Genomic DNA, 11,993 nt, shown 5'->3' with positions numbered 1-11,993 from the left:
TCTCATACTTTGATCCACTATATTGCTGTTCCTTATGGGAAGCCATTATAAAAATTGTCCGTGAAGAAAAGCATCAGATGTGACATTTGAAGATGTATGAAAGTTCTCACTATGTAATTGTGTAAGGTCTCTGCACCCAATACCAATTCACATAAAAATGAATTATGTTCTTGTTGTCTCCTTGCAAACTTGAAATGTGAAATGCAAGGAAAAATGTTGCCATATGTTTTGTGAAGCACACAAAATCAGTAATTGCTTATTTTTGTTTCAGTCCTAATGGTGTATTTGAACAAGGTATTTCAGGATATGGTATTGCAATGCTCTATAGTGCTATTCTTCAGCAGTATCCTTTTTCTATTACTGGAGGTGTGTTTTGTCCCATTACTAACTTCAGAAGAATATTAAAGCGTTTGTTGAGCGTATATGGTAAGTTGTAGGGATCTTCTAGATGAAGCAGTAGACGTACAGAAGTACATATGGGTTCTAGGAGCCTGAACAGTCATCATCTGGTTTGACAGGTACTTAGGTGGATCGAGTTAACTTTCACTTTGTAGTGCTTACAGATGACTAATCATTGGCGCTCCTGAGCCTAAATGTGTAGCTGCCAACTGTTATGCTTGAGAACATAAAAGATTTATTGTGTTGACTGGAATGTAACACAATTTTTTTGAAATGATCTTAAAAAAAACAAAAAAAACCCAACACATTGGCAGACTATGCTCCAGGTACAGGTATAAGGCCACGGCAGCCTCAGTGCTACCTTCTGGTGCTGCAGGGAACTGCACTGGCTGCACAGAAACTGCAGGGCAGCTGGACTCAGTGCAGGAACTCCTAAGCAGTTGCAGGAAGAGCCTGGATGAAGCCAGGGACATTAATGGTGGTGCAGGACAGGGGTGGCAGCTGTCCTCACCACCACTGCTTGCCCTTTGCATGCAAGTCAGATCTTGGAGGAGCTAGTGTGGCCAGCAGAATTAGGAGGGAAGGAAGCAGTGAGGCAGCCCTTGAGTTGGAGGGGAGGTGGAACTATGCTTAGGATTGAAGGGAGTAATCTCTAGGGTGTATTAGGGTGAGGTGATTAGAGAGATCCACCTGAAGAAAGTAGGACACAGTTATACTGGGCTGACAACATGCCTGAGGTGTGGGGGTTTGTTTTGTTTTTAACAGTCTGATCTGCAAATGAAGGGAAATGAATGTAGTAACCTGCCCTATGGTGAGGAATGTGGGTGCCAGTATTTAGAAGTGGTATGAACAGTTACGCAGAACCACAGAATAGCTGGGGTTAGAAGACATCTCTGGAGACTGTCTGGTCCAAACCCCTGCTCAAGCAGGGTCAGCCAGAACAGGTTACCCAAGGCCATGTCCACTCGGGGTTTGAATATCTCCAAGGGTGACACAACCTCTCTGGGTAACCAGTTCCAGTTTTCAACCATCCTCACAGTAAAAAGGTTTTTTTCTTATGTTTGAATGGAATTTGTTGTGTTTCTATTTGTGCTCATTGTCTTTTTACTAGTCATCATCAGGATTCAGACTGGCAGGAAAGTACTTTTAGTTTGAAGATTACTTGGAGCTCTGTAGTTGCAAGTCATTAGAAACAGGTCCCAGCTTAGATCTGATGGGAAAATAATTAATTAATTAATTAATTAAAGGATGAACTGTCTTGGTAATGATAGCATTTGGATTTTTACAACACTTCCAAGCAGCATTTCCTATTTCAGTAGGCCAGTGGTTTAATTTGAAATCCCTTTTAAGGGATCTAGTAGCAGACATGCAGCACCTTCCAGCTTTTTGAGCCTCTCTGAAGGGCTTATGGTCCCCATTAGTATTGCTCACAGCACTGATAATGAGGAATTAAGACATAGCCACAGTTCAGACAGTTTCTCAACTTCTTTTTTGCATTGCTACAGAGCAGAAGGAAAACGCTTTGCTCACCTGCACGAGGATCTCTTCCTGTCTGTATTAATCTGACTTCTCACCACGTCGTCCATTTGGGAAGAAAGATTTTGAAATGTGGCCTCATCAGCTATAAAAAGCTGCATTCTTGTTTTCAAACCCATGTCATTACACAGACCCACTTAAAATATTAATCAAGCGCTTAATTGTGCCAGCATGTGGAAAGAAGTGCAATTTGATACATGGCTGGGAGGGGGAATGAATTAAAACAGAACTGCCATCATTGAAGTGGTGCATGTAACTGTGGCTCTCAGACATGAGATTTTAAAAATTTGCTGCCTTAATCATCTGTTATCTTCCCTGTAAGTTTCCAAGCTCGCAGGGAGAGTGGCCTGTCCGCAGGGATGCCCATCGGATGGATTTTTGACCCTGAGCAGTTCCAGACTGAAATGTTCTGCATGTCCCTCTTACTTTCTCTCCTGCCCTGAGTGTCCTCTTTGGTTCTGCCTGCCCTCCAGCATGGCCCGTCCAACACAGGGCTAGGTGCCATGTGGCTGCGTTATTGCTTCAGTCCTGTGGGTGCAGCCAGCTGGTGGGCAGGGACAGCAGCAGCTCTGCTGCGAAGCTCTGGGCTGGTGTGGCCGCAGTAGAGGGTGGCAGTGTCCCACACACCTTTACCCCTCCTTCCTTGCTTTTTTGCCCCATCTGCCCCAGCTAAGGGAAATGGTGAATAGCTTCATCTGAATTCTTCCCCCCCCCCCACCCCCCCCCACACACCTTTACCCCTCCTTCCTTGCTTTTTTGCCCCATCTGCCCCAGCTAAGGGAAATGGTGAATAGCTTCATCTGAATTCTTCCCCCCCCACCACCCCCAAGTATTGAGGTCCTGTCACATCTGAACCCTCAGGATCAGTGTAAAGCAAAGAAATTCAATGATCAGTCAGAGACTTGTATTAGAAATGCACCTGCTAGCAGGTCTGGTACGCTGGAGACATGGTACCTTGCTGGGGTACCTTTTCCTGAAGAGCCCCTGTTATCTTAGCACTGTCCAAAAGTTGGCGTGAGTTGAATCTGGCACTGTGGGTGCCAGGGCACCCTGGTGACAGCAAGGAGGATGGGCTGGTTTCTGCATGTTGTCATTTTTGAATGCGGAGGCYGGCTGCTTGTTCATGGACAGAGATGCTGCTCCCGCACACGTGCTGGGGCTGACAGCAGCTTTGTTTGGGTCACAGAATCACAGAATGGTTGAGGTTGGAAGGCACCTCTGGAGATCATCTAGTCCAACCCCCCTGCTCAAGCAGGGTCACCTAGAGCATGTTGCACAGAATTGCGTCCAGGGGCGTTTTGAATATCTCCAGAGAAGGAGACTCCACCACCTCTCTGGGCAGCCTGTTCCAGTGCTCTGTCACCCTCACAGTGAAAAAGTATTTCCTCATATTCAGATGGAACTGCCTGTGTTTCAGTTTGTGCCCGTTGCCTCGTGTCCTGTCGCTGGGCACCACTGAAAAGAGTCTGGTCCCATCCTCTCGACACCCTCCCTTCAGATACTTGTACACGTTGATAAGATCCCCTCTCAGCCTTCTCTTCTCCAAGCTAAACAGGCCCAGCTCTCTCAGCCTTTCCTCATAAGAGAGATGCTCCAGTCCCCTAATCMTCTTTGTRGCCCTTYGCTGGACTTGCTCCAGTAGTGCCACATCCCTCTTGTACTGGGGAGCCCAGAACTGGACGCAGTACTCCAGATGTGGCCTCACCAGGGCTGAGTAGAGGGGGAGRATCACCTCCCTCGACCTGCTGGCAACACTCTTCCTGATGCMVCCCAGGAKACCATTGGCCTTCTTGGCCACAAGGGCACATTGCTGCCTCATGCTTAACTTGGTGTCCACCAGCACTCCCAGGTCCTTCTCCGCAGAGCTGCTTTCCAGCAGGTCAACCCTCAGCCTGTACTGGTGCCGGGGGTTATGCCTCCCCAGGTGCAGGACCCTGCACTTGCCTTTGTTGAACTTCATGAGGGTCAAGCCTTGTATTGCAGCAGCTACCCAGCCACGTTTGTCCCTAGCTCAGACTGCAGCTGCCTCCAGCATACACCTGCGTGACTGTTGTTTGCAGTGTGAAACTCAGCTTTTTAATCACTAGCCTGCGCTGTTCTCTTCTCTACTCAAGGGGTTTGTTTAGAGGCTTGTTGATTTTTTTCTGAATAATCATCTGCCCAGCTTTCGGAAGCATCCCTGGTGCTGTGTTACAGTTTGCAAAGGCCCTTCCTCACCTGTGTTAGTGAAAGCACACTGCTGCTGTACAGCCAGGACACAGAAGGAACAGCCTTACAGTCCACTGCATGCTCCAGGGATTGAGTAGGGACCCTTGGGTATTTATACACCTATTGTCAGTGCCTAAATTCAAATAAATAGGGCAAAGGTGCTGCTATAGCCCCCAGCCCGAAGAGGAGCTGAGATGCAGCAGCTGGAGCAGGGCTAGACCTGGTGAGAGGAGGCAGGTGTGTGTGGGGGGGCAGGTGAGCCCCATGGCAGGAGGCTGGGGCAATGCCACACACCTGGTGCATCCTCCTTAGCTGTACATGCCTCATGGGGGACTGCACTTGTGGAGGCAATGAGGAGCAGAGATTAGCAAGTTGTTTTTAAATGAGTATTGGCTGCCTGGGGAAACATTAGAATAACAGTTTAAGAACCAAAGCTAGTACTCTTATCATTTCGCTTGAACATAGATTTTGGTTGTGTACCATAGATTAAAAAGCCTGGTGGTACCCAGCCTCCTCATGTTCCCATCTGATGTGTGTGAACATGGAGTAGCCCTACTCAGTAAGCAGATACTGAGTTAATCAATCATCACCAGGCTTGTCCCTTCAGGGCAAGGGAGGAACCTTCTCAAATCTCGACAAAGTAGAAACCCTTTTGCTTAAACACGAGAGCCTGGCTTGGAAAAAGCAGCATGAGAGAGGTTTGAGAGCTGCAGCCCACCTAAACGAGGTGCTCGCAGAACAGGCTGCAGCGCCCCGGCCTCTTGGCAGCACTGTGCAGGGCAGGCTCCAGCCGGCTGCTCAGCACAAGCACCCCGAGCGGCGCCAAAGCCACCGGCTTGTCCCTGGCCCTCATGCTACGGTGTGGAAGCTTGTGCACCCTGTACCCATGTGTCCTTCACTCCCACGCCAGCGGGTGTTATGACCCTCAGCATAACCACTGCTGGAAGGAGACCTTTTCTTTATTGTGTTCATGCGGTGCAAGTTAACTTTTATATTCTTTAATTATATCCACAGAAAGGGAGGCAGCGTCTGAGGGATCAGCCTTGAAATCACAGCTTTGAGAAACTCAATTTTCCACTGTGGAATAAAACAGAAAATGTATTTAAAGGAGGAAGAGGCAATACCTCATTCAATCAAATTCAAAGGTTGGCAGGGGCATTTTGTTGGGTTTTTTTTTTCCCTCCTCCCTCCTTGTTAGCTGTCTAGCCTGGAGTTCTACCAATTAGCTTTACTCTGGGAAAAGTTGTAGAACACAATTTTGAAATTACTACTTTTGTATAGCTTTAATCTGGGGAAAATAAAGTCATTTTTTTCTCCTGATGATTTAAATCTTCAAGACAAACCACTTAAAGGCTACTTCAGCCCATTCTAAAAGTCATTAGTGACAAAATACAAAAATATAAGCATGCAGCCCTTTATTTTTTGTAAAGATCTTTGCTTATCATAGTTCTGTATATTACATTATGGTGTTATACAAATAAATTTATTTACAAAACCATGAGCTCTATGCAAGCTTGTTGCTTTTTACTTATTTGATATCTGTCTTTTTCAACCCTTCCCCATATATATTTTGAAAGCATGCATAAAAATTAACTTTGGTGTGGTAAAACTACTCTATGTGCCCAGCCACATACAGTATTTATTTATTTATATATATTTATAGATATGTACAAAAGTTTGCCAGTATACAGAACAGTACAGAAGTGTACATTTTAAAATCCACAATGCAATACATTAATGGGTTACCAGGTCTCAGTAAAACAAAACTGAAGGAAAAGGGTGGATTGAGCTAAGAAAAGAAGTAATCAGCAACTACCTATATGTGTAAAACAATTTATTTTTTTCTTGGCTTGGCAAATTCTTAAATATAATCTGAATGGCAGTGCAATAGGTTGAGTTGCCTCATACACGTTAAGACCAGTCCTGTTCTGTTTCTTGTGTAGAGGTATACTGTCCAGCATACTACTTTCAAATGTACATTATAATAGTATCAAAATGTTTTGGCAAAAAGATCTTGAAAGGAACCATGACATTTGTTGACAAAAATAGAAATCTGTAACAAAGCTAAATAACACCAAAATAAAAGAAAAATACTTTAGTTTCAGTTTTACAGTTGTGTATAATCACACTTTAGTATATCTCTGTTCACTTCTAGTCCCCATAATGAAAAATAGCTTTATACAAAACAACTTACTAAATTTTTAACCATACATTTTCCCATGCTCAGTACACCTCTGTGCACACGCACTCAAGTTCACTCACACACCTTCACACTTTTTTGTAAGAGGTGCTGCCTATAGGAAGAAAATGCTCTTTTATCATTACAACAGCAACAACGTTTTACAAAAAAGCTTCACTCTAATCTATTGTATTAATCCAGTATTTAGCACATGATTAGTATTAAGCCTCCAGCAATACAGCAAAATGGTTACATTCCCTGGTTAAAATATTGGCTGCAGGTTGTTTGGAAACAAACAGAAAAAAAGCCTTGGTGAACTTGGGCACGTGCTGTGCTTAGCCTTTAGGATGGCTCCTTGGCCGTGGATGGGGTGGACTTGCTGGCATTTCCGTTGTGTGCCTTGTAGCTGGTGAAGCTAGGTGTATGGATTGTCCTGATGCTCTTCATACTTTGGCTCAGTGCAGTGGGAGAGGTAGAGGAAGGGGGGGAGGTAGAAGAGGAAGGGGGGGGTGGCCGGCCATTTTGCGTCTGCAGTGAGAATGAGAGATGGTGACCTTTCCCTGTGAAAGCGGAGCTCTGAAACTTGGAGGAGCCGTTGTTAGCCACAGAGGGGATCAGGGAGGTGGAGTAAGTTATGCGACCTGTTTGAGGACTGAGAAGGTTAGAGGAAGGAAGGGAGGTTTTAGTAGGTGGAGTAAGAGGGTTAGAGCTGTCACCGCTAGAAGCAGGTGCAGAGCTGCTTTTCCCAGAAGTGGGAGAAAAGGCTGGGATCTTAGAAGCAGGTAGGGTAGGGGAAGTAGCCTTATAGTCCCCACCAGCTTTCTTAGCACTTCCATTAGCCTGCAAATAAAGATGGCAGGAGACAGTTTGTCAGAAAGCCAGTAACATGATAAATCAACAGGACCTGGGAAAATAGCCCTACCGAGAATAAGAATTAACAGTTCAAGGCCTGAGCTAAGTCTTGCAGCCACAGACTGGACCTGGTAGAAAACCCAAAGTGCACAAAGAGGAATGCAGAGAGAGAGAGAGAGAGAGAGAGCAAGAGCGCGTGCGCGCAACAAAGCTTTCGTGGCAGCTCACGATCAATGGTTTATAGACCACTCACTACATTGGCCATGCTTCTGGGTTATTAACGTGTGAACAGACATGTCTGGCTGGAGAGTTAACGTGCACCTAATGCCATCTATTACATCGCCAGGTTAGTATCCACGGCTTCCGTTAAAGGCTATCTGAACAGAAGCATTCCCCGCTGTCCTAAGGAACTGCCACATTTACCAAAGGAAAAGTAAACAGGTAGTTGATATCTTAGAAGTACTGCTGAATACCGAAGTGAAGGGGGGGGGGGAAGCAGATGTTTTATTGCAGACATACATGCACAAGTATGGTGAAAAGATCATTAGATATTTTCATGCCCCCAGGATCCAGAATGTCCAGTTAGACCTCACTCGAAAGATAGATACACATCTGTTATTTGGTATAATCTCAGTCAGTTACTGGCGTTTTTAAATAACAAACACCACTAATGTCCATCCAAACACTGGGTTTAGGGTAAAACTACCTGTCTGTACTGGCGTGGGTCCTGTAGCTTGTGCTGCTTGCCTGCTTTCTCCATGCTTCCTTGTCTACTTTTTGAAGCCATTGGCACTGGCATCCTGCTTGTCTGCGAGGCAGTGCTTGAGCCCTGCGGAAAGAGTCGAAGGGGCAGGGACGGGAGACAAGGAAAATGCCTGATCAATACCAGTGTTTTTGAAGAGGAGACTACATCATGCGCAAAAAAAAAAAAAAAAAAAAAAAAGCCACAGTACTACATGCAGGGAAAAGTTCAGGAGGTTCACACCACAGGTGTTAATGTCAAGAATCAAATGGAGAAAACTGCTCAACTACTGATCAAACTGGATTTCATGTCAGTGACGCTTGTCATTTCACACAGCAGATTATTTGACCCAGCTCCCCTGCGTTTGCCCATCACCAATCAGCAGCAAAGGTAAAAACAACGCTCTATTAGCTGTTAGACACCTCGTGGGGAGACCAGACAAACCACCTGAAAGGAAGCAAACAAATCACAAGACCCTCTTGTTTATGGTGATTATTGCAGATTTTTAGAAAGCAGCTGGAGYTTTGATTTCTGAGACTAAGGTACCTTACGTGAAGTGGCTGGGATTGGCGGAGGGGACTCTACGCCAGCATGGCTCTCATCCAGCACTACAAACTCTCGAGCTGGGGTCTCTGGGCCTATCTGGGCAGAGAACGGGACAGTGCTTCCCTCAGGGCTGTGTGGGCTTTCGGGGATAGATTTTGGGCTCATTTCACTGATGGTGTTCTCCAGCTGCTTTATAGTCTGCTCAAGGCTGTCTAGCGTGCGGTATGTGTTCTGTCGAATTTCGTCAGTCCTAGAAAGAGACACTGCAGGTTTGGGAGGGGACTCTTGCTTGCTGGGAGGATTTTTGTCAGTGTCCTCRAGTTGAGACCTTGTGATTTCAAATCTCTTCGCTTCCTTGTGCTGCTTAAGGGTCCCATCTTCCTCCTCCTCTTCATAAACCACAACCTGCAAGGTCTTCTTCCCAGTCTTGGTGCCTGTACGAATTGCCTGAGTCAGAGCAGCCAGCTGCTTTTTAGGGAACTTAAACTTAAATTTTTTCTTAGAATCCTGCCTGCTTCCAAATTGATCAGCAGAGTCCAAGTTTGCGTCTGTGTTTAGCTTGTAAATTTGACTGTATTTGTTAAAACTGGTCTTTATGTTCTCCTGCTCCTCAGGAGTTCTGGTTTCTGCAGAGTCAGAAGATGACTGAAGGTTAAATATATACTGTTGATTGAGCCCATGAGTTGCTGAATAAACTGCAATTGCTTTTCTGTCATTAACTACCGGTGGTTCTTCCTTCTGGATCCCAGGAATTTCATGTGCTTCATATTCTTCCTCCTCCTCCTCTTCTTCTATCTTTTCCTCTGTCATCATTTTCTCTAACTCCTCATCACATTCCTCAAATATAGTAGAAAGTCGTTTATATGCTGACCTAATATCCATTGGTTCATCAAAAATGATGATGACTGGTTTTTTGTCCAGACACACTACTGGTTCTTCGCTGTCTGTGTTTTCTGGGAGACCTTTCTCCAAGGCCATGTCCTTTCTTGCATCAATGTTCACTGTTTGCACATCTCCTCCTTTCCGGTTGACTATATCATGAACTTCCCCACTTGAGAGGACCTGGACAGCTGTTTTGGTAATCATAAAGGCAATATTTTCTGTGGGTGGGTTGTCTTCACTTGGAGAGCTGGCTGGAGAGTCTGTCTCTTCCACATAGGTCACACTATTACTTCTAGACACTTTAGGTCTTAGCATGACCTGGTTGTAGTTGACTGCAGGTGACTCTTGCTCCTGAGAGAAACCAGGAGGTGCTGAGGCCTCCTGCGTTTGCCTCATGAGAGGGGCAACACTGCTGATGGGGACACGCTTGCCCGTGCTCTGCGGGGGCTCACCCGTAGATGGGCCCTGGAGAGCATCTCGTGGGAGTCCGTAGTTTGGTTTTTGTTTTCCAGTTTCAACAGCTGAAAAATGGGATCCTAAAATATCTTGAGCCCCTCTTCTTCTGTCATCCTCTGGCAAACTGACACCAGACAGGTTCGTGCTCGCATTCTGGAGATTTTTATTAGAATAGTCTCTACTGTCTACAAACAAGCCCTTGCTAAATGTAGGACTGTCATTCATTGAAAAGCCAATTTTACTGTCAGCTGTGCTGGATGAATCAGAACCCAATTCTTCTTCAGTTTTCCCTTCCCTCTTCTCTTTAGGATGGTCACTATCTGTGGGAGGTCCTGTTGTAGCCCCATACACCTAAGGGGGAAAGTCGGATTACTTAGTTATTCAGGGCTGTAACTTTTACAGGACTTTTTTTTCCCCCAAATTAATCATAATATTCTCAGGGGAAGCACAGACCTCGTGAACTCACCACTCTGTTTACAGCTGCAGAGGCATGTCTGAAGTTGTCATCTGATTCCTGTACTTCTTCGGGGCAAAATTCCAAATTCTGGCAGAACAGCGTATGACGTTACTGCTCTGTGCTATGCATGTGGCCAGCATGGGCTGTAACCTAGGACTCCTGTTTTAACAAGGCCTCCAGAATATGCAAAAGCACACTAATTACCTTATTTCCAACACAATGCTATCTTGACCAGCTTACTTTTCAGTTAAAAAAAAAATCCTTAGTTATATATGATTGGAGTTGAAAAGAATCAATCTGATGATTAAATTCTCCAGGGACACATCAAAGGGAGTCTCATTTGTAAGGGCTGACAGAAGGTTGCTACAGCTTCCTAGTTCACTGGAGCGCTGAATGATAGACTCTGGCTAGCCTTAAAAGTAAGTTCTGTACTGGAAAAAGCTGCTTTTCAGCTTAAAACTTTTTGCCATTTCTAATGTTCCTTACACCTGAGCAGTGATGATTTATCACAGTTAATACAGTCACAGTCTGAGCATTTCTAAATCCTTACTGCAACTTAAAAGTACTCCTGCCTCCAAATTAACAGAGGCACCCAGAACTTTTGAAAGTGCAGAATGAAACAATGAGATACATTCATTTATAGAAGCAACTCTGAACAGCATGCAGAGAGTTCATCCCCTAGCTCAAAAGTAGTATATTCCCAGAAATGTAAATTTAAGGGAGCTTTTTTCCTTCTTTTTAAATGAGGGCTCCTGGAGATGCTATTTCATAATAGCAGGCTGAAAAGGAAGAGCTTTTTTTTTGTTTGTTTCATTTGTTTTGTTAAGTGCTAGTAACTGCTTGGGATAAACACCTACTGCTCTCACCAGTCCTCAGGGTGATGGTATGGCCTGAAGAGACACGGTGCCTATGACCAACGCAAGGGAGAGCGCTACAGTCAGTGGGTAGTTTGCCAGGAAGGAACTGAGCCTGGCGCGTGGCTGGCTGACGGGAGTGAGACAAAGGTGCTACTGCGCCCATTGCTTGAGAACAGACCCTGACTCCAAACACACCAGTGGGACAGATTATATTTACATTAGCAACAACACATGCCGAGTGTCAGGTGGGAGAGTCAGTCTCTCACAGTCGAGACGGATGAGTGATGGTACAGTAATCCACAGCCTGGCTAGCTCATGTACTCCCAATGCACACAGGGATTACTTATGTACAGTTTCTACATCTCTTGTGATATTCTCTTATATACTATGTGAGTATTTTACACAGAAGAATTTCACACACTGTGAAAAGGAGGAAGAAAGCAGTAGACCAGGTTTACAGATCATCTCTACTGAAGATGAGCCTTATTAGCAGCAATGAGGCTATGCAGCTGCTCCAAGGATACCTTGAAGGCCTCATATTTCTAAATATCTAGGAACTATCACGCAAACCAAGCACAGCCAGAGAGGCATCAGTGTGCAGGCCCACAGAAGCTGCACTTCATGCTGATAGTCGCAGGCAGAACAAAACACCGGGGCTCCTGCTCACATCAGACCCAGACTGGCTACGCAGTAAATGCCTTCCCTTTCCACTCCATGCCAGCACTCCCACAGTTTGGCCAGTCCATTTAATAGCACTTGTTGCCCTGCATACCCTGACTCTGTGACTCAATTCTCATTTCTCTCTCTCTATAATTTTTAGCAAGTTATACTTCCTGTTCCAAGCATCAGTGCAACATCTTAAGGTTTCATTGTACAATA

The 11,993-nt window shown here is 45.2% G+C and overlaps 1 protein-coding gene across 2 annotated transcripts in view; it reads right to left on the bottom strand.

The window, feature by feature from the left end:
• Nucleotides 1–6,568: 6,568 nt before the first annotated feature.
• Nucleotides 6,569–11,993, bottom strand: part of KIAA1217 (KIAA1217 ortholog) — a 187,240-nt gene continuing 181,815 nt past the window's right edge. For both annotated transcript variants that reach the window (XM_026065772.1, XM_026065771.1), the window contains exons 17-18: nucleotides 7,881–8,003; nucleotides 6,569–7,162 (exon numbers count right to left, since the gene is read on the bottom strand). In XM_026065772.1, coding sequence (XP_025921557.1) covers nucleotides 6,665–7,162; nucleotides 7,881–8,003 — 621 coding nt within the window. In that variant the 3' untranslated portion in view covers nucleotides 6,569–6,664. The remainder of the gene's footprint in view (nucleotides 7,163–7,880; nucleotides 8,004–11,993) is intronic.

This window comes from Apteryx rowi, unplaced genomic scaffold (assembly GCF_003343035.1).
Source record: "Apteryx rowi isolate R43461 unplaced genomic scaffold, aptRow1 scaffold_231, whole genome shotgun sequence".
NCBI lineage: Eukaryota > Metazoa > Chordata > Aves > Apterygiformes > Apterygidae > Apteryx > Apteryx rowi.
Note: the sequence above shows the minus strand (reverse complement) of the source record. Positions and strands in the feature narration are given on the sequence as shown.